Genomic DNA, 22,355 nt, shown 5'->3' with positions numbered 1-22,355 from the left:
CTATCTCCCCTCAAAATGTTGTTTATATTAATGTGTAGGGGTTTATTATGATATTTCTAAATGAATTCATAAACACACTTTAAATGTCTCTGATTTCATTTCTAATCTGGTAAATATCAATAGATATGACCTTCATAAAAGATCTGAGGTCCTCAGAAATTTTTAAAAGTACCAAGGCACCTGAAGACCAGGAAGTGCGAAGCTCTGGTCCAGTGGGCAGGAGGACGTCTGAGAGCTGCTGAGCTCTGCCGCTGGTCGCTGGTCGGTGTGCAGTGCTGGACGTGTCTCCCCACCCCCAGGAGCCCTGCTTGCTTTGTTTGTAAAATGGCAGGGACAGTACTTGCTAGGGAAATTTCCAGAGAAAAACGCATCTGGAAGTTCTGTGGAATATGCAGACCGCTGCCCAGATGTGACTCCATGACTTCAGAGAGCAAGGGGAAGTGGCCCTGGATGGCAGAGGCTCAGGGCCCAGGGCCCAGGTGAGGGACCTGGTGGTTCCCAGCGCAGCCCCTCCCAGGCAGGGAATGGCTTTGTCCCCCAGGGCGCACGGCACAGACTTGGCTGTGCATGCCAATCTGGCCCTCCCCTTGCTGCCCACAGTGGGCCCCTGGAGGACACCCACGCTCCCAGTACTTGCTGCAGCCACAAGGCTGGGCAGCAAATCTGCACTTCCCAGCCCCTCAGGAGCCTGTCGCCTCTGAAGGCCCTGGGGGGGCCAGAGCCCCAGAAGTGAGAGTCCCCAGAGCACCCAATGAGGTCCAGCAACCCAAGCCCCTCATAAACAAGAGAGGCGTTTTCCTCGCTCTGGGGGCATAGGGTCTGCAGAGAAATGAATTCTTCTCCCACACGCAAAGCCACTCTGCCCGGAGCACAAGGGGCACTTTGTAAGGCTGGGCTGCAGGGAGGCAGCGATGGGAGGGTACCTACCTTCACCAGCAGTCTCCCGCGGCCATCCCAGTCCATCTGCAGGTCTTCCCCGTAGCTGAGGCGCACAGAGGCCATCGTGGTGTGCTGGATGCGGAGGTCACCTAAAAGCAAGCAGGGGCAGAATTCAGGCTGAAATGGGGAGAGGGCAGCATGGGGTCAAGCAGATGTATCGTGGGGAGAAATGCGGTGTCTCACAAAGAACTGTAGCAATGAAAGCAATCAGTTATGGGGTAGATGGAGATGTCCATGAACCTTAAGGGGGTCTCAGGAGGAAGGGTGACCAGGATGGGTGAATTGCAAATATGATTCTCCAAGAAGGCGCCTCTGTATTCTTGCCACAGCCTGCCATTCCCCCTACTGCCACAAGAGAGTGGCAGAGGCCTGTGCATCCGTAGCTTGCACAGGTGTCCTGAGCTAAGGATCTGTCTCCCACTGAACCCCTAACACCTGAGCATTCCCAGCCCCTCTGCTAATTGCTCAGTCCTCACAGTTGAACCATACTGCGTGCACTGGAGGAACCTGCCACCTCATAGGCAGACTCACACAGCATTAAAGTAACACACGAGCCTGCTGTGTGCCCACGGCCCAAGGTCACTGGCTGTATACCATGCCAGGGTAATGGGCCATGGCGTGGCCGATGGCCAAGAAGAAGAGAGAAGGGGTCTTAGAGACACTTTGATGGTGAAGGTTAAGATTATGCTAGGCTAAAGGGCACAGTGGCGTCTCGCAAGTCATCACTGGACAGGTAGGTTTTTCCCTGTTGCAGGTCATAGGGTCACCTGGCTTTGCCCCATGACATCCTAGGGCCTTACTCATCACCATCCAACCCCCTCACTCCCAACTTCTCAGGAACAGCCTTTGCCCATTTTCCACCTCTGAGTGGGACAAACACATGAAGCCCAACCCTCAATTCTCCCCTTTGGTTCAAGCTAAACAAGAATCCTCTTGGTTCCATTTCCCCTTCTACGCTTTCCCCCAGGTCTGGAGCAGCCTCTTTTCCAGCGTCCAGCCATCTTCCTCCACTGTCCTCCTCCTCCAGGAAGCCCTTCTTTCTTGCAGGATGCATGCTGAGGATACCCAGCCTACTCTCCAATGATAGCACCCTCCCACATTTCCACAGGAGAGGCAGCAGTGAGTGCTGCTGAGGGGGCAGGTGCTGTGGGTGAGGAGGAGGGACCCACCTTGCAGGAGGGGTAGCTGGACATCCTGGCCATCTATGGCAATTCCTCCCCCATGCTTCAGCTTCACCAGGCTGTTGTGCAGGCTGGACAGGCGGACAGTGACTGAGCGGGTGCAGACAGCATCAGGGTCATCGGCACACTGCCAAGAGGGGCATGCAGAGTGACATGGCTACACCCCCACCAGCCCAGCACCCCACCCCAGAACCATAGACCGAGAGGAAGACTCCAACCCTGGGGAAGAGAAAGGTAGCCTATGACTTTCTCACACAGAAACACTCCATTCTCACAGCTCGACCTCTGCAAGTGGTGCCCCCTAGAGTTGTGCAACAAGGCAGCTCTGCCTTGTCTACCCCCCTGCCCAGCTTCCCATGGCTCCTGAGTCCTTTCCTGTCTGGTCTGGTCTTTCATATGAAACTCCAGGCCTCTGGCTTGTCTGGTTCCTTGGGCCTACTGTTCCCAAGTGAATCAGGGACTTTGACCCTCAGAGGAAGTCCTATGCACTTTATATGTCTTCATCTTGACTCCATTCTCAAGAGAAACGAAGTACACACCTGTACACAGCAGCTCAGTAAAGATGGACTACCTCGCCCCACCCGGCCCTCCCCGCTCTGCCTCCTGACGGGGCACCTGGCAGAGCTCACCTGCACCGTCTCTGTGACAATGGAGAAGGACTGGTCCTGGCAGTCCCGGGCCAGCAGGTACTGGCAGACCCCACTGAAGGTGAAGTACCTGTCATCAAAGCTCTTGAAGTGGGATTGTCCTGTGATGAGACACTCCCCTGCAGGGCACAGAGGAGGGGGAAGAGCGTGAGGAGAAGGGGGAGTCTGGAGTAGCAAAGATGGAAGCCTGCACGAGGTGCCCTCACCAAAATGCCACAGACTGTCTGCAAGTTCTACAAGAAGACTCTAAGTCAGACCCTGCTCCTCAAACCATTTGATCATTCAGGTCAATGCCCGATTTTATCCAGGGGGCAACTAAGGGAAGTGACAGAGCCACTCTCAGTCAGTGGCAGAGCCAAGACCAGAACCTGCAGCTCCTGGCTCTCAGCTCACTGCGACTCCCAGTTCTTCCTCACAGCCACTCCCAGGAGCTCTGGCTCCGGATCAGGTGCCTGGAGCCTGCAGAGCGCTCCACCCAAGGAGACACCCTTCTCTGCACAGGCGTTGTGGGGTCTCCTGGACCCGGCCCCACCTGGGAGAGTCCCTGAATGCAAGTGGGCAGAAAGGCCCCCGGGAAGGCTGAGGAGAGAGCGATGAGGCTGGGCCCTCTCCAAGCTCAGCAGTGCAGAGGTCAGGGCCCTGTCCTTGCCCTTTAGCTGGAGTGGCTGTAAGGCCTCCTCATGGGCAAGTCCATACTGTGACTTCAGAGGGGCCAGTGGGGGACCCAGAGGCCATCTGCCCATGATGTTACCCTCACCCAGCCAGCTCCTCGGCCCAGGCTGACACGTTTGTGAGTGGGGACGAGGACTCCCTTTCATCACCCTGCAACTCAGAGCCCTCAACTCACCCCTCACCCAACCCCTACTCTATCCTCCTCCAGGCCCTGCACGGCTGACCCAGACATCACACATCCTGCAGAGCGTCCATGCAGGGGGCCTCTGCCAGTGTCACCAGTGGTCCCCACTGGCCCCCCCATGCAGGGGGCCTCTGCCAGTGTCACCAGTGGTCCCCACTGGCCCCCCCTAGCCTAGGCAGCCCCATCTCCAAGGCCCACAATGACCCAATGAAGCTGAAGCAGGCATCTGGGTCCTTCCCAGTCTCCCTTGATGTACTTCCTCTCATCTTCGCTTCCTACTCTATAGAAAAATATAGACACACACCACAGCTGTTCCATAAAGTAGGGACCCACGTTCCCTGCTGAGGTACCCCTGGCCTCCAAGCAGCAGGGACTTGTCCTCCACTGGACTGACCTACTTTCCCCTGGCAGGGTCTTATAGCTGGTGCTGGACCCTGTCACACAGTCAGGGGTCCCCAAAGGCCACAGGGAGATTCCAGCCACCCATCTGTCAAAGGCAAGCTCCACAGGCACTCGCTAACTGCCCCCGCATGCCCGTCATGCACTGCCGGGCAGAGCAGGCGCAGTCAGGGGCCAGACCGCTCAGCCTCGAATCCAGGTGTGGCCCTCCTTTGGTAAGTGTTGGAGGCAGGGGTGGGGTCAGGGTGCATAGCCCAGGTTAGGTCCCTCTGCCTGGTCCCCAGGGCAGCTGACTCCTTCCAGCATGGCAGGGGTCAGGAGGGCACACTCGGCCCGGAAGAAATCAGGAGAAAGGAAGGAGGCCCCAGACCATTCTCACCAGCATAATAAGGTAATACAATAATAAGATATTTATATATATTTGGTCTTTGTTTCTGGTTCCTGACACAGAGCTTCTAAAGTCCTTGGAATATCCTGGGTTACAAGAGCATCTTTTGTTCTAATGAAGCCACTTTTAGTGGGTCCCTACACAGCTTCCGGATGGGGGCTGATGACAGAAAGATCAGGCACAATTAGAGAGGGCTAGAACTTTAGGTCCCACCTCCAACCTCCCAACCACCAGGGAGGGGAAAGGGGCTGGAGACCGACTTCATATTGATTTAATTGGTCATGCCTACATGTTCAAACATCCATAAAACCCCCAAAACAACAGAGTTTGGAGAGCTTCCGGGATGGTGAACACATCCACATGGCGGAAGATGGCACACCTGAACCGCACGCGGACAGAAGCGTCTTTGCTCAGGATCCTTCCAGACCTCACCCTACATATCCTTTATAATACCCTTTGTAACAAACCTGTCATAGTAAGTTAAGTGTTTGCCTGAGTTCTGTGTGCCTCTCTCACAAATTATCAAACCTGACAAGGGTAGCGTGGGAACTGCCGATTTGCAGCCAAGTCAGACAGAAGTAAGTACCCTGAGGACCCAGTACTTGTGAATGGCATCTGAAGTGGGCAGCAGTCTGCGGGACTGAGCCCTTTGCCTGCAAGGTCTGTGCTAACTCTGGTAGTTACTGTCAGAGTTGAAGTGAATTGTAGGATGTCCAGTTGGTGGCCAGAAAATTAGAGAACTGGTTGGTGTGGGGAGAAAAAAATCACATACAGGGTGTCAGAAGTGCTGTGAGTAGAAATAAACAGAGGATGCTTTCCCACTACAATGTCCCCCAAGAAGGGCAAGAGTGAGGGACCCCTGTTCATGGAAGTCAGGGCAGAACAGAAAATGAGGAAGGGCACAGGGTCAGCCCAGCGGGTTGTGAACGGGCCAGAATCCCAAATCCACTAGGGTCACAGGAAAGCCTTTTTCAATGGCTATTTCTCAGAAGCCACCATCATTCCACAAACGCTGATACGGTCCTTCGTGTCAAATGTCTTGACCCGGCCGCAGTAAAATGGGCAGGAATTTTTCCTCCAACCCTTCTCTGTTTTCTCAAGAGCACTCTTATCTGAGTAAGAAATTGGACCTCCATTATCTTTGACCATGTCCAGGAAAAGAGCCATCAACAAGGAAATGTGCAAACATTCAAAGCAAAACATTCAGGGCTAGAATCCAATCCTCTGATTTGATTTCCTGCTCTGACCCCCAGCGATTTGTGCTCCGAAGTTTCTCAAGAATCAGAAATCTAAATATTTTACTTAGTGTATCTCCTTGCTACAATTGAGGGATGGACCTGCAAGCACAGGAAGCCCAGGGGGCCTGGATGGGTATGCTGCTGAGGAGCAGGTAGCCCTGGGAGCTGGAACGTCCGCCAGAACAATGGGCCACATGGCATTGCCACCCATCCTCTGCCCCGGGAGAGGAGGACACCCAAGACATTCCCAGTGAGTCGGCCAATCAGCAAGAGGCAGCCCCCAGTAAACAGCTGGCCCATCACCAGTCGGGGAAGGTGGGCACTATAAGGTTGGTGCATGGCTCTGAGCAGCGTGGCTCAGTGGGCTGGGCATCATCCCACAAAGCCCAAAAGGTCGCCCCTTCAATTCCCAGCAGGACACATGCCTGGGTTGTGGGCCAGGTCCCATTTTGGGGGTGTGCAAGAGGCAAATGATCGATGTTTCTCTTTCAAATCAATGTTTCTCTCCCCCTCTTTCTCCCTTTCTTCCCTTCTGTCTAAAAATAAATAAATAAAATCCTTTTTAAAAGAAGTTTAGTGAATGAATGAAAAGCAGGTGATTCTTACAGTAACATAAAAAGTAGAACAGGCAGAAGTTAAAGCAGATCCACTTCATGAATAAAGATGCACCCTTACTAAAAATAAAATAAAACAAAATAAAATAAAATAAAATAAAATAATCATCTGATGAAACACATCATCTCTTCTAAACAAATCCTTTCGTTTGCAATGAGGGAGCCTCCACAGGGCTGCTGCGCTCAGCTCAGTGGCTTCCATCCTTATCCAGGCAGCTACAGAAGCACCAGCCCGCTGACCGTTAGCAAAGCAACTCAGACGTCCTCTCGATGTAAGTATTCGCCAAAGCCTGCCTCTAAATCACAATCACATAATCTCGGCCAAATGTACAAGGTACATTTCTAAGTGTTCTGTGGGTATCATCTCATTTACGGCTCCCCTGAGCTGTCTGGTCATTATTAGCCCAAGTTTACAGATACAGAAACTAAAGCGCAGAGAAAAACTCGCCCAGGGCCCCAGAGGAGTCAAACAGTGTTTGTGCAAGGGCATCTGTCTGGCTCCAGAGCACAGAGCACTTGACACCACCCAATAGAGCCTCCTGGGCTGGTCCTGCAGCTTCTCATGAGCCTGATTTCATGAGGCCCAGGCCTGATGTCATTCTGATCCCGGGCCCATGTGGGCAGCTGTGTCTGGCTATGGAGACTGAGTGGAGGAAAGCCGTGTGGCTATGAATAGGGATGTGCTGGCCTAACCAGAAGGAGGTGCAGGTCCAGAAACCCCAGCATGGGCTGAGGCAGGCCACAGCAGACTTTCCATGGTACCTGGAAATGCACGCTTTTACTAACAGGCATCAGCCCTGGTTTAATCCTCGCTGTCTCTGTTAGCCAGGAAGGAAGCTTACCTGTGTTAGAATGCATTAGAAATGATCCCAAACCAAATGTGTAACAAGTGTACCCAGGCCCTACCCACACCCTCCAGACTAGGCAGGCCCACGGGCCTCCCACACCACCAAACCCAAGGTAGGTTCTGGCTCTGTCTCACCCTCCTGCCCCACCTGCCCCAGCCACACCCCACCTCACACCACCCCTCCCCATTCCAGGCTCCTGTGGGCATGTCCCTGACCCTGCTTTAAAAAACAGCTATGGTTGTGAAGATGAAAATGGCTAACACTTACCGAGTATTTACTGTGCATCAAGTCACAACAGCTTCCATGGGATGAAGCTGCTATTAATCATCCCTATTTAACAGATTAAAAAACTGAGGCTGCAAATGATTAAGCAGTTTGCCAAAAGTCACCCAGCTAAAGAGTGGTGGAACTGGAATTCCAGCCAGGCTGCCTGGTCCTCAGCCCCCATACTACGCTACCTTTCCTCACTTTCCATAGGATTTGTCCCACCAATGGAAAGTCCTCCACTTACGCCTTCCCAGTTCTAGAAAAGTCTCTTCCACACTCTTTTGCTGGGATTTTGAGATTCCACAAAATTCCAGAGCTTTATTTGTTTAAGAAATGGTATCTTTTAACTGGCACACTCCTTCCTCATTTACTCTCAGCAAGCATTAATGGTTTGATGAGAACTAAATTATCAGAGCTTCTCTGAGCAGTGTGTTTTGCAGAGGAAGGAAAGAGCAGTTTGGGGCTACAGAAAGGGAGTCTGCAGGCTCTGGGGAAACCACAGTTTTTGCCTGGGGCCACCCTAGTTCCTAACCAGAACAGAGGTGTGTGCATGAGCAAAGGAGATCTCAGGAGCGCGTCACAGAAGCTGCAGCCCCTCTCCAAATAGACAGATGCTCGGCTGGGCAACTTTTTCTCCCTCCCACTCCCCACACACAACACTCTGTGCTAGGCAGCTTCTAAGATGCTCCCCATGGTCCCCACGCACTGTATTCATGTCTTTCTGTGACCCCCTCACCGTGTGTGTAGACAGACATGTTGACTTGTTTCTAGAAAATATGATCAGCAGAAGCAAAGGATGTCGCTTTGGAGATCAGGGTTTTAAAAGACCGTGACTTCTGTCTGGGCAGCTCTCCCTCACTCTCTCTGACATCACTCATCCCAGGGAAAGCCAGCTGCCATGTCATGAGGCAGCCGCATGGAGGGGTCCATATAAGGAGGGACCAAAGCCTGTCATCATTGCACGAGTCAGCCTCAGAGTGATCCCCTCACCCAAATGGGGACTTCAGATGAGACCACAGTCCAGTCAATAACTTGACTGCAGTTTCATGAGAGACCTTGGGCCAGAAGCACCCAGCTAAGCCACATACAGACTCCTAACATGCAGAAAGACTGAGATAATACATGAGTGTTGTTTGCTGAGTGTGGAGATAATTTGTTACACAGCAATAGATAACTGGTGCACTATCGTCTCATTCCAGAGAACCAAAACCCAGCTCTCTCTTTCGAAGGCTCATGACATCAGCTCTTCCAGGGACTGCAAAGAAGCTCTGGTATGCTCTTTGCTTCACTGGCAGAACCAAGTATGCTGCCTTCTAGAACCTTCCCAACAGAAGCTCTACCAGCAGTCATCACACTGGGAGCATAAGACAGGCCCACTACCAGCTGCTCATGGCAAGGTGTATAAATATGCCTTTGTCCTAGAGGTTGGAATGGACTGGGAGGCAACAACCAACTAAACTCCAGAACTAGAAGTAGAAGGTCAGAGCCAAGGCTTTAAATATGCAGAGCAATGGCTTAGTAATGGGGTGGGCAAAATATTAAACCACTCAGTAGACTGCATGGTTGGAGCCGGTGATCCTCCCGTCCAGCCTTCAAGAAAACTTCCTGCATCCTCAGCAAAGCTATTTTCTAATTTTTGAATTGAAGACCAATGGATATTATTGTCTACCCCAGACCAAGCATTCCATCATGTACACAGAGGATGTTCAAATAATTGTTGGAAGGGTGGATGGATGGATGGATGGAAGACCCTCCCTATGGAAAGTGGTTATTAAGAATTCCTAATCTGGTAGTGAATCTGACAAAACACAGTGAGTTGAATTACTAATTCCATCTACTGTGGCTCACAGATCTCATACAAGAAATGCTCATTATTTAGATATTAAAAGTTTTTTCACAGGTCAATTGCAGCAATCTTATCTGTCTTTCAACAGGCTCCTTAGGTCTTTCACGGGGTATAATTATGTGAAATTGGAGCACTGATGTCACTTGCAAGAACAATCTTTCATCCTTTGTACTTCCTTTAAGAATTGCACAGACCTGGCTAGCTAGCCATCCCTGGCCGAATTAATTGTCCTATCCCTTGTGCCCGCTTTCCAGCTAGTTGCAGAATTTTCCCATTATAGCAAGCACTGGGTAAGGTCTTAAGTGACCTTAAAGCCACAGACCCTAAACATGATCCCAGTATCCAAGCTCAACCCCCTGTTAGCCCACCAAAGCCAATGTGGCCTCTTAGGGCCACAGGGAAGGAAGCCTGACATTGCTGCATGCCTTGCAATTTTTTATTGCACTCCACAAACACGGGGACCCACAAAGCAGTATCCACCACACAAGTTGAGGCTGAGCTGGTCTTTAACTAAGTGTAAGGCCTCTCTAGAGCCCATGAAGAATGGAAAAGATCCTCCTACAAAGGGACAAATCATGGACTAGGAGGGAAAGTAGAGGGAAGGGCAAAAGTAAAAGTCAGGCACTTGTGAATTTGAGTCCTGTCTCTGTTGCTTAGCAGCTGTGTAATCTTGGGCAAATTACTTAACCTCTCTGAGTCTGTTTCCTCTTTTGTAAAATGAAGATAAATTATATCTGCCTCACAGGTTGTTGTAATGAGGCAATACCTGTAAAGTGCTTAGCATATGGCCTAACACAAAGCAAACACCACATGAATGACCACAAAGGGGAGACCTGGCAGGAGAAGATCCCCAGCCCTTGGGGGGTGAGAGAGAAGGGAGCTTCGAATGGGCGAAGTTTGCAGTAAATAGAATGTAGAGTTTGGGGCCAAACAGAGGAGAAAGTAAAAGGCAGGGATTATAAGACAACTTTTCCTAAATAGATTTTCCATGGGGAGGAGAGGGTAGGAGGAATCCTTGGTGGTCTGATTTTTCTAGCTCTTGGACCATGCCAAGCATGGTCTTCATATCAGGCATTCCAGAAAACTCCAGTAATTCTCACTTCAAGCTTAAAGAATTACCAGAACTACCAGGCCTTTCTTCCTCTTAATTTTCCAAAGAATTTGAGTCATCTTTGTTTAATCAACCATGACCTTACAGTTTTTATAGCGCATTCAACCTTAATCCTTTTCTCATGAGAAAAGGACAGCAAAACCTTAGCCCAGGTGCATTCCCCCTTGGCTGGCCCGGGAGTGGGTTGGCACAGCTGGCATCTGAAACCAGAGCTCTGGCCAAGGGGTTGCATCCAGCCCACGCAGAGAGGCCACCTTCTCCCTGCCTTGAGGTGTGGCTAGTAAGGGAGGACATATACCTCTCCATTCAGAGAAGGGAGAGGATGAGCAAAAGGTCACCTACCTGGACATTCTTCATTGCTGCAGATCCACAGGCCGTTTCGGCAAATGCTATTGGAGAGAAAAGCACAGGTCATGGGTCGTTCTGCAAACACAGGTACATGGACAGTTTAGACGCTCTCCACAGATACCACCCCCCCCCCAAAGGGAGGGATCTGGGAGAGGAAAGGAGCTGGTGCTGGAGGGCCTTCATGAGGTTAAAGGTGTGCAGGACAGGGCTTTGGCCACAGAGGAACCTTAGAGAGAATGCCAAAGGGAAGAAACTCTGACAGAGAAATAGACAAACCAAAACAGCTGGGGCACTAAGCAATCAAATTCCTGCCCCGAATCTCACCAGTGCACACGTTCACACCCACACACACAGAGCTAATGGGAGAGAGGAAGGAAAAGCTGTCGAAAGGAGTAACACCAAGAATCATGTCCGGCAGGCCCGGGAAACTCCTGGAAGCCTGCCAAGTAGGGAAAGACAGCAAAGAGAATAGGCGTGGAGACAGAATGAGACGTTACATTCCCTGTGTGCAGGGGCAGGTGAAGTTAACCAGAGGAAACATCCAGAGGAGCTTCTTGAGGAGACGATTTGAACTAAGCAGAGATGGAAACCCAGGCTAGGCCTGGCTGATTGCAGAGAACCGTGGAGGGCAGGCCTGCATGAGTTTCCATGGGCACCGCTGCCTCCTTCCACCTCACAGGTAAATGATCTCAAGGAGTGAAGAACTGTCTGTGGCTTGCTGACTGTTACATAGTCCCTCTCCAGGAAGAAAGAGTCATTTATTAAAGCATAGTTTAGTTTGGGGGAAAGCTAGAGATGTTATTTGCATGTAAAGTCCTTCCCTCCCTGCTCCTGCCCCCTCTAGGCATATCTGTAGTATCATCCTTGCTTGCCATCATTGACTTCCTTGACCTTCCCCTAGCCTTCCCCCTACCTCAACCTCTACTCCCTAAGCCCAGGCCAGGTCCTGTTCCACCTGCCACTGCCCCTACTGCCCAGGCTTCCCCTCCACAGCCCCTGGGCAGCTGCCCCAGACCACCAGTTACCAGGTGTTGCAGTCTCTCGAGAGGGAGGCGCCTGGAGGGTACCGCTTCCCAGCATGCACACAGGAACACTCAGCGCCTTCCACACAGCGGCCTTCATCAAGGAGCTGTCCCTCTGGGTTCAAGGGCATCAAGGCACAGACTCAAACTTGTCATCATCATTACTCATCTCATAACTATAGAATCCCCATGGGGGATCATCATCAGCCTAGGGCTTCTTCCAGGAAGCTGGAGAACTTGTTCTGTGACGTTAATCTCTCACATTAGTGCAACCTAAGCGAGGGGGATTGCTAATCTCCACTCTCCTGATGAAGAAATGAGGAAAGAGTTTTCCTCAAGCTCTCTCAGTAAAGAAGTCATGAGTCTAGGCTGAGGAGTTCTTCCAGGAAGCTCAAAAAACTTGTGGGACGTTAACCTTTCACATTTATGCAATGAGAGGGGGGAAGATAATTCATCGCCATTTTACAGATGAAAACAAGACAAGAGTTGTGTTCAAGGTCTTCCCGTAGGAAAGTCATGAGTCAAAACACACAGGACTCACTCTTCCTAATTTAACAGGGTTTTCACCAAAGCTCACAAAGTCTCTCCTGGGAACGACTTCCTACAAAACTGCCATCGGCTTGGGCCACATGCTCCCCAAACAAAGTCACTGTTGGCACCTAGACACAGGTGCTTTCATGGATACAGTACAACAGGAAAACATAAATTAAAAATAAATACCGGCTCATTCCTGACCTCTCTGCATGAAGACTTTTAGAAAACAAATAAAAGGCCTCTGATTTCAGCGATGGGGAACAAACACAAGCGGCTTTCATCTGGCTGCCCTCAGCCAAGAGCACTGGCAAGGTCTCAGATGAGTAAATAAAGTGGAAAGTTTATTACCCGGGCAGCTGCAGCCATCCACACATTGCTCCTGACACACTTCATTGATGTGCAGGCTCTGGCAGGTTCTGGTGCAAGGGGACACGCACTCCTTGTACTCCATGCCAGCCGGGCATGCCGGTCCTGAAAGAGAAAGCTCAGCGTCTCCCCAGAGCAGTTCCCTCCACACAGCACCTCACAAGCCACACGGTACTTATGCCCCCTTGGTCTGCTCCCCTCAGTCTTCAGGGCCCAGGGCCATCTCTATCCCAATGGCATCCCAAGGGCCAAGGGCCCTTCCACCCAACCCCCTTCCCTGAAGAAACATCTTTCATCTTGTAGAGCCTGGCTAAGACCCAGCAGGGTCCCCTGGGACCACCACCCTTTCTTCTTGGTCATCTGTTCTCCACGGACAACTTGGCACTTTTTTTGCACCCCTCTGCTCTGTCTCTTTCAGGTAAAACCCTCTCAGGACGATACCAAACCCCTCTGGGCTGAAAATCAATGGCCCCCGGGGGCCGAGCGAGGAGTAAATGATGTCTGCATCACAATCTCCTCTGCGGGCCCCTTTCTCTCATGAAGCTGGCCCCACTCTAAGGCCCCATACAGGGTGTAAAGCATTCACACCCACCGCCCCTGTTTTTATTCCCCCGTGCTACAGGACTGCCTTCAGAGCCTGGCACCTAAGCATCTGTCCTCCCCAATGGACCCAGCAACTCGTGGGCAAGGGCTGGCTCTCTTCCTCTCTCTCCAACCCCGTGGCTGACTGACATGCAGGCCAACCAAAGGATCAGAACTCTTTTCGGGTTTCATGACACCAAACAGTTGCCCCAAATCCCCTCTCACCCAGGAAACATCAGGTGTCTCCCCCGCCCTACCTCTAAAGACCTAAAACAAACAAACAAAAACAGCCCCTCCACCTTACAGATGAGAACCTAGTGGCTAACAGCTGCCTTCCTCATATTCCACAGCAAACATGAAAAGCTCTAACTAATAAGCTGAAAAAACGCGAACTGAAAACTGCGTGTGTGGTACAGATACTTGACCGGCTCCCCCACCTCTCTCGGTGCTGTGTGATTACTGCAGACTGGCTGTTCGTCTGCACAGCTTTGATCGGTGGAAAGGCAGGGGAGAGAGGAGGCTTCTTGCAGGGTGACCGGACAAGCTCCTCCCTAGTCATGATTATCTGGGGATGGTGACAATGTCAATGACCAGGGACCCAATGAGATCAGGTCAAAACCACAGGCGCCATGAGGTAAGGTGGAAGGAGTGGTGAGCACTGGGCCTGGGCGGCAGAAGGCTGATTTAATGAAAGGGGAAAATTTAATAAAAGCTTCCAGGATCTCCAGGATCATGCGTGGACAGTGTGCCAACTCCCTGCTCTTCATCCATTCAGACAGGCAGTCAGCAAAGATACTAACTGAAGTTGCCGTGCTGCCGAGATTCTGCTCACAGACAGAGAACATTTTTGCATCTGGGGGATGGATTTTCTGAGGGAGTCACAGGGAACCAGGTGAGGCATGATGTGCGAACAGAAGCAGGAGAAATGGCATGGAGACCTTGGGAAGGCCTCTCAAGCCTCGTCACAGCCTTGAAGGGAGGGGACTTCCTCTGTGGGCCAGCACTCTATGGCCAGGTGACAAAGGGCAGGGGGTGTGCAGGAACTGGGTCCAGAAACGTGGCGGCTTGGCAGGCACTGTCTGGCTAGGGTATGGTAAAGGGGCACGATTAAGACACAGACTGAGAGCTTCCTGAGGGACACTCCAGGACAGACACCACTCTTCCCCGGACCCCAAGCACCTCCCTAGCCTCAGAGGGTGGGCAGCGACTTACGGCATACGCTCTGCTTGGTCCAGTCATACAATATTATCCCCTGCTGGGCACAGGCCCGGGCATACTCCAGGAGGGCCGTGCAAGGGCATCTCAGCCCCTGGGTGCACGTGCACAGGGTCATTTCACACAGGGCCACGAAAGGCTCGGGGTCCACCTGAGGGTGGCAGCGGGCAAACACCGAGGCATGCTTCAGAAGCTGGCACTGCTCCCAGGGGCCCTGCAGGAACAAGATACCACCTCAGTGAGGGCAGCAGCATGGGGCCCTGGCTCCTCACCGCGCTCACTTAGTGTCCTCATGAGTGTGGCTCGATGGAGACCCAGCCCTGCCCTGAAAACGCAGGAAGTTCCCTCATACAGGGACAGTGCCTGGCACCTAGTCGGGGGTTAGCAACAGTTATCAAATCAAACAGTCCATCAGTCAAAGGAAAGACATTGGACCCATGCTATGGGAAGTGCACTGAGACTGAGGTTGCCTCCTAAACTGAGCCCTGGAAAAGCAGGGCCCAAGGCCCTTGCACTGCGGTGGCAGTCAGCATCCCTTGAAGGGAAAGAGTAGAGAGGGAGAAAAATAGTGAAAAGAACGCCGAACTTGGAGTTCATGTGGAACTCCGCAGGACGACATGCGGCTTCAGGGTCCAGGAATGCGGATCAGCTTCTGTTTTGCACAGACCAAGTCACCTCTGCTCCATGACATTGGCCTGCTCCACTATAAACGAGGAGATGGGAGAAGGAGTTTTATAAAGTAGACATTCCTGGGCGGTACCCCCAGGGATTAAAATTCCGTGTGATGGAGACGGAGTTCAGCAATCCTCTCGTCAACATTCCCCAGGGGATTCCTGGGCCCAGCAGGACCAGTGCCCGCCATCAAAAACAGGCTAGGATTCTCTGAACTGTCCTAGAGACACTCCACCAGCCACGGGCTCTTCTCGCATCTTAGCATATTGCAGGCTTGGAACTGTTGTCATTGACTTCTCCTGCGGCACATTAGTATAAACAAACACTCCTGTGTGTTGTATTTGCGAACATCTCTGTGTTCTGTGCTTTAATTATTCCAAATGCACATCTTTCTCACAGTTCTGCATCTCGGAAACTGGAGTGCAGCTTACAATTGATATTACACTTGAAGTGGCAGCTTTTTCTTTCTTAGTGTGTCTTAGCATCAACATTGTTGATTTGACGCTACACAGTATTGCCACTAGAAATGACCTCCACTGGGTGTGCCAGGAGCCAGGAGCCAGGCCTGGGGCCTCATCTTTTGTGGCACCGTGGGGGGCCTGAAGGAATAGAAATCTGACCCAGTGCTGCTCACCATCCGCCAGAACCACCCTGGCAGCCCCAGGGACAGGGACCTGCTGGGGCTCTAGGGAAATCTGTGCCCTGTTCACGGTGCCACTGAGCTGGGGCCTTGCCCCCTGCCCAGACTGCACGGAGTCTGCCATCAGAACCAGGTGGATAGTGCAGAGAGCCACGGATGCACCCGGACTGCAGCAGGCCCAGGAACAGGGAGGGGCACGGGGGCAGCCCAGGGCTCAGAGGGCCCGAGCATTTGGGCATGGCTGGTTCCTTCTGCACCTGAGAAAGCTGCAGCTGCTGCAGACTTGAGGGTGAGGACAATTAGCAGCTCTGCATGTTGAGGGCCAACTGCTGACAGCAGCACTCCCTCCATGAGCTGCCCTCCTGACTCACTTCCCTCAGGTCGGAGAGCCTACAACCCTGTGTGGCTGAGCAAAAGCATAGGCTTCAGCCCAGCTCTGCCACTGACTGTGGTGGGGACTGAGACACATCCTCACCTCATTAGAGAAGGGTGTCCTGAGTACAATGGGGACATAACAGGACTGCCTTGTAGGTGGTGTGAAGACATACAGGACCTGGCACTGAGCAAGCTATCAACAAATGAGGACCACTCTCGTAGGCCCCATGACTGAGGTCTTGGGTGACACATGCATCCTTCCATTTGCCACCCAATCATCTCACACAGGGGAAACTGAGGTTTCTGAAGACTATGTCAGGAACAGTCCTGCCCTGGACTTGTTTTGACTTCACAGCCCCGATCCAAGTTCCACTTCTTCCCCAAGCTAGTGGTAGATCGCTGGCGGTTTACTTAATCCCATCTCCTCTAGAAGGCAGGGATGATGAAGATAACAGCGCCCACCCAAAAAGACTGAGTGAAGAGTGAATGGAATAATGCACATAAAGGTTTAGAATGATACACGGTGTCATCCTCCTCCTCAATATCCTGGCCACCAGAGAGATCCCTTCCACTGTCCCTCCTGCCATTAGGTTTTATCCTCCAGAATGGTGAGCAGGTCACTAGCAGGACGGAAGGACATCTTTGTCCCTTTTCCCATCTCCATCCCTCTGGGCTCAGCAGGATGAATGGTTGCCATGGCAAAATCATCAATGCACTACTATCTGGGGGCTCCATGGTGAAGAGAGGAGCTGATTTTGTTACTCTGTGATGGGGATGGTCACACCTCTCCAGAACAAAGTGAGTTTCTTTCTGGTAGAAGGGTGAGGGAGGACCTTTCTGTAACAGGCAGGTCTAAGAATCTCCTAAGGTTCAGGGGAAGAGGCCTCTGCCATACCATCTGCCCCACTGGAAATGACAGTCAAAGAGTGGGGTTACTGGACTCTTAAAGGGCAGCTGAGGGCCACCCTGAAAGGGCCAGGTGCTCAGTTCTTACCCATCTCTTTCCCCACCCATAAGTGAAAACTAGAAAAAAAAAACCCTAAACAGGCAACTCCATGGGTCTGTTTCTAGTCACTGCTGCCATCACCTGGTCTGCAGGACGGTGGCGTGGGGCCATCCCTGCACCACAGGACTGACCCTGCAGGCACAGGCACAACCAGGCCCCCGGGGTTCACACCAGCAGGACAGTCAAGCCAGCGGACAGAAGAGACCCAGGCATCCAGTGTCCTCTCCCCTGTCAGAGCAACAGTGGGAAAGCGTCCAGCACGGCCCGTCTCCAGCTGGCCCCCGTCCATTTTTTTTTCCTGTTCAAAGGAAAAGTGGGAACAGGACTCCAGCACATTTCCGGGGAGGTCCCTTGAGGTATTAAATGGTTTACAGAAAGCCTGACAAGAAGGGTGTTTTCTGATTATTTGTCTGCAGGATGGGAGTGGATTTCTGCAGAAACAGCCACCTCCCTTCTTAGAACAATCCCTTTGGCCTCTACCGTTGGCACCTGGAACCTGGCTCGGTTTGCTTTCTCAGCAAAGACAAAAGGAGAGGTCTGTCCTCCCATCTCACCCTCCAGTCTTCCTCTTCAGCCCTGGCCTGCACTTGGTTGGCCTACTAGAGTGACCGCAGTCTGAGGGCCAGGCAGACTGCCCGCCGCCAGAGCCGCAGCACAGTGGCACCTCCAGCTGCTCTCCCTGCCCCCAGGCTTCTCTGTCCACCAGAGGTAGCCCTGCCAGCCCAGCCAGTTCCCAAGACAAGACATCTCCACAGAAATAAGTCCAAGTTGGAGCTGGCACCGTGTCAGATCCAGGGCAGAGATATCAGCAGGCAGGGGGTGACCAAGCCTTCACTCAACAAGCTTTGGCTGTGTGGCCTGTACATCTGCAACAGCGAGTCCAGGTCAGTATGAAATAGGCAAATCTGACTACATCCCAGCCCAGCCTAGAAGGCCAAGTTCTGGCTCCTTAGGGAGGCAGCCAGGCCAGGCCTCCCAGGATCTGACCGGCCTACCTCCCCAGTTCATCCCTCCCCACTCCCCACCTCCTACGTTACTGATGGTTTCCTGAACAGATCAGGTAGTTTCAGAGACCACTGCATGCCCCACTCCCACAAATGGAGCCTTCTGAGGCGCCAAGACACCTGCAAAGAACACAAAGCTCCTTCAGGAAAGGTGAGACAAGTACAGTCTTTTAGGTTTGGATTCGGAGGCATGGAGAGAGTGAAGAACATACTAGGCCAGCATGTCAAACAGTGCGGTCCAGGGACCCACTACAGACTCCCAAGATCCTTTTTGGGGTCCATTGATAATAGCCATTTTTATGACAATAATAAGATGTTATTGGCCCTTTTTGACCCCATTCTTTTGCAAGTGCACAGTGGAATTTTCCAGAGGCTGTGATGTGCAATCTCACAACCGACTGAGTGCAGGAGCGGATAGGAGAACCCAGCTGATTTCTCCTAAGCCAGGCAGTGAGGAGACCTGAAAAGCTGAGCAACAGTGCCGTTCTTCTCCCTAACCATTTTTATTGTTTAGAATTTATAGTTATTTTTATTTAAAAGATGTTACTCATGTAAAATATAATGGATTGATTATTTTTAAATAAATTAACATGACTTAAATTTCTCAGCTTTAATATCTAAGGTTGTAAATATTAATAGATATAACCCACATAAAGAAAATCTCTTTGGCATCCTCAATCATTTTTAAGACTGTAAAGGGGTCTTGAGATTAAACCATTTGCAAACTGCTGAACCAGGGGAGGGGTAACCGAGCAGGACTGAGACCTTGATTCCATCCACAGGCCAGGCACCTGCCACCAAACCACCATTCACATGGCCTTTCACGCCCTCAATGCACCTACCCCCCCCCATTTCCCTACAATCAGATTAGAAGACAGTGCAGTGCAGTGGATAGAAGAGCTCAGGTCTGAGAAGCCCAGATGCCCTGGAGTCTCAACCCCCCCACTTCCAAGGTGCATGACTTGAGGAAAATTATCTTGCCTCTCCGCCCCTCTGTTTCCTCACTGGTTAGACAGGGAGCGTGTGGAAAAGATCTGAAAGTTGTCCAAAATCTATTCCTCCGTTCTTTCTTAGTCATGAAAGAAAGGTTTTCAATTTTTCGGATTTCAATTTTCCCCTGCACATACAACCAGTGGGAATAAAGATTCCATTTCTCAGCCTCCAGTGTACCTGGGAATGGCCATATGATGAAGCTCTGCCCAACAGAATAGAAGTAAAGGGTCCTCTGCAACTTCCAGGAAGCGTCCTAAATAGGAGAGGGTGCTCCGGTCAGCACCCCCTGTACCAGATCGGCTCTGCAGAAAGGCAGCCATCTACAACCTACCGCAGAGTGAGGCAATACAGCTACGGAGCAGCAAAATCATTGCTGGGTAGTGGAAATGCTTTCTTTGCCAATTGTAAGTCTCCCGGACAGATCTGCAAATGCATTTTGCACAGAGGAGTATCTTTAAATTGCTATAGTTTTTAAAGAAGTCTGGCACCACAAAGCAAATGAACCTTTTGATTTTTGGTCTCCACATTTCTTCATTGGTAACAAATAGTAGATGCATTTAAATTTTTCCAAAATGTATTTTTAAATAATTAAACCTGTTTTCTTGGTTCTGACTCATTTTCCAACTACAGAAAACCTTTAAAATTAAGACTAAATAGGAGCAAAGCAGAAATTGTAAGAATATTGTTGATTGATTATATGCAACCAGATGCCATACATTTACATAATAATTTCAAAGTGATAAAAGAAAAGGAAGGGACCCTGACCAGTGTGGCTCGGCTGGTTGAGCATCGTCCTACAAAGCAAAAAGTTGCCAGTTCGATTCCCAGTCAGGGTACATGCTTGGGTTGGGGGTTCGATCCCCAGTTAAGGTGTGCAAGAGGCAACAGATTGATGGTTCTCTCTTACACTGATGTTTTTCTCCCTCTCTTTCTCCCTCCTTTCCCCTCTTTCTAAAAGATAAAAAATGTTTTTTTTAATTTTTTAAGAGGAGAGGGTGCTTCTTTCTTAGTCCCTTTTCTTTCTACTGCTGGAATGTGGTTGTGACGCCTGAGTCTTGAGCCGCCATCGGGGCAGTGAAACAGAAGCCTCACACTGATAACAACAGAGAGACAAGACAGAAGGACCCTGGATCTCGGCACCGTGGATGGGGTCCCGAGCTTCTTTACAGTGAGAGAGAAATAAACTTCTACAATGTGTGAACCATTGTTACTCACAGCAGAACCCACTCCTAACAGGAATAGCAATACCTACTTTAGATGGTTGTTACAAAATAAAATTAAATAAGGTTACACAGGAAGGTAGTCAAGTGCTTATAACTATTATGATTGGCCCGCTGTCAATATTAGCCCAACAGTTCGAAATGGCTTCTCCTCAGAGCTCTGCTAAACCACACTGGCAGGGAGACAAAAGAACGGTCAGCTAATTTGCACACTTCCAGCATCTTCCTGGCTCCAATGCCAGGCACCAGCTCCACTGTCTCCCTTCATCTCTCGTCTGTGGTGCTAGAAGCTGGAGAGAGCTCCAGCCCCAACTCCATCAATCCATGACCTCACCCTGCCTGGGTGGGTGTGCAGACCCACTTGTGGCCCATCTTAATCACATTTCAGTTCATTAAAGGAGGCCAGGCCTCTTCCCTGGAGATGCCATGCCAGTTGAAGGGAGAGGGAGAGAAAAGAAGTACATCTCCCCAGTGGCAGATGGGGGCAAGGGAGTGTAAGGAGAAAAAGAGATCTGAAGCTTAGCTATTGTGTTTGTTCCCAAACAGCTGACAAAGGAGAGGGGAGGGGGGCATTCCTAGGACCAAAGTGAACAAAGAAAGAGGCTAATATATAAAGTTCAAGATTGTTCAGCCAGGCCCTGATCTTTCCAGCCCTGGTGTGGGTGCCCTACAGCTGCCCCTGGAGGAGGTGTGGAGGCGCCTGGAGCCTGAACTCGTCCAAAGTAGTGGGTTCAAGAATTCATCCCTGGGGCAGGGCACCGTTTCTCATTGGTCAGCTTGCAAGGATGGATGGGGGAGGGGTCCTGAGTCTATTATAACTCTGGCTGGCCTGAGATTCCCACCCACATTTCAAGATCTGGCTCGCAAAGACCCCGTGAAACCGGTTGATAGATATCCACCAAATGGACAGTTTTTGCAGAGTTAGACATTCCTCTCTCTATGACAGTTGGGGTATAGCCTTCAAGAAAAGTAGGGTAACCGGATATGTCCAAGAAGTAAGTCCCCAACCTTCCAAAAGGCTCTGCTCACCCTCTGCCCTGGTCTCCTGAAAGGCCTCTGAGCAATTCTCAGGGCTCAGCTGGCTGGGAGGACAAGGGCCAAGTACCAGCCCCAGATTCCCAGTCTGGGGTCTGCCTGAGCTCTAGGGATGGGACCCTCCACTGCTCACACTCCCAGTGAGGAAAGATAATCAGCTCTCATCCCAGAGCTGATTCCTCTGAGCTACCATTACACTTACCATTCTCCTGGCAACTCACCATTCACCACCCAAGATAGCACATGTGTGGTTCTCTTTCATGGTTGTCCAGTTCCTCATGTCTGTCTTGTCCCTTGAACAAGACTGAGAGTCTACCTTGCACAGTTTCAGGATTACCCAACCCATATAATACACTTCAATAAATATGTACTAGTGGGCACAGTCAGATTCTTGCTCATTCTCAACCTCACGAGGAGGAAGAAGAAGGGAAAGAAAGCTGCTTAGGAAATATTTTGTTAAAGGATTTTGAGATTTTTATGTTAGGGAGGCAACTGAACTGAAACCTGGAGTACCCAGATCTTATCTGATCCTCCTCAATGGTTTGTAACATAAGTGCCCTAAAAGGCCAAGTACTGCTTAACTTGAGGCAAATCTTTGAAATCTTGTGGCAGCCCCTAAGCCCTGTTATAAGGCTAGACCCCCAAAGGCACAGTGACCACGGTCACCCCTACCCCACCACAAGCCCATTGGCTCACTGTCCCTTCTCCTGCTTTGCACTCAGGGGAGTGAATTTTCCCTAAAGGAAAAGGGTGCTTACGCAGTGTTGGATAGAGCTCTGCTTACCTTGGAGAGGGAAGGCTGAGATGCAGGGCAGGGACATAAGTACATGAAGACACAGAGGATGGTCACATGAAACCAAGGACAGCACCTGAGATTCATGGACCTCAGCAAAGCACGCGACGTGAGTCCTCACTCCTCAGCCTACATAGGACTGGAGAGAGACTTGAGAGAGCAGTTCTCACTCAGCAACAGGGGTGAAGTGGGGGTGGTATGCATGTGCTCAAACCC

The 22,355-nt window shown here is 51.0% G+C and overlaps 1 protein-coding gene across 2 annotated transcripts in view; it reads right to left on the bottom strand.

Annotated features, from left to right (window-relative positions):
* VWF (von Willebrand factor) overlaps positions 1–22,355 on the bottom strand; it is a 120,827-nt gene that overhangs the window by 78,485 nt on the left and 19,987 nt on the right. The window contains exons 7-13 of one of the 2 annotated variants that reach the window (XM_024579257.4): positions 14,399–14,615; positions 12,587–12,709; positions 11,708–11,819; positions 10,677–10,723; positions 2,750–2,886; positions 2,109–2,247; positions 928–1,028 (exon numbers count right to left, since the gene is read on the bottom strand). In XM_024579257.4, the coding sequence (XP_024435025.2) occupies positions 928–1,028; positions 2,109–2,247; positions 2,750–2,886; positions 10,677–10,723; positions 11,708–11,819; positions 12,587–12,709; positions 14,399–14,615 (876 nt within the window). Of the gene's footprint in view, positions 1–927; positions 1,029–2,108; positions 2,248–2,749; positions 2,887–10,676; positions 10,724–11,707; positions 11,820–12,586; positions 12,710–13,490; positions 13,510–14,398; positions 14,616–22,355 lie in introns of those variants that run through there. The other variant, XM_045186894.2, reaches the window with a different exon arrangement.

The sequence above is a fragment of the Desmodus rotundus genome, chromosome 3 (genome assembly GCF_022682495.2).
Source record: "Desmodus rotundus isolate HL8 chromosome 3, HLdesRot8A.1, whole genome shotgun sequence".
Classification (NCBI taxonomy): Eukaryota; Metazoa; Chordata; class Mammalia; order Chiroptera; family Phyllostomidae; genus Desmodus; species Desmodus rotundus.
This window is presented reverse-complemented; position numbering and strand designations above follow the sequence as displayed.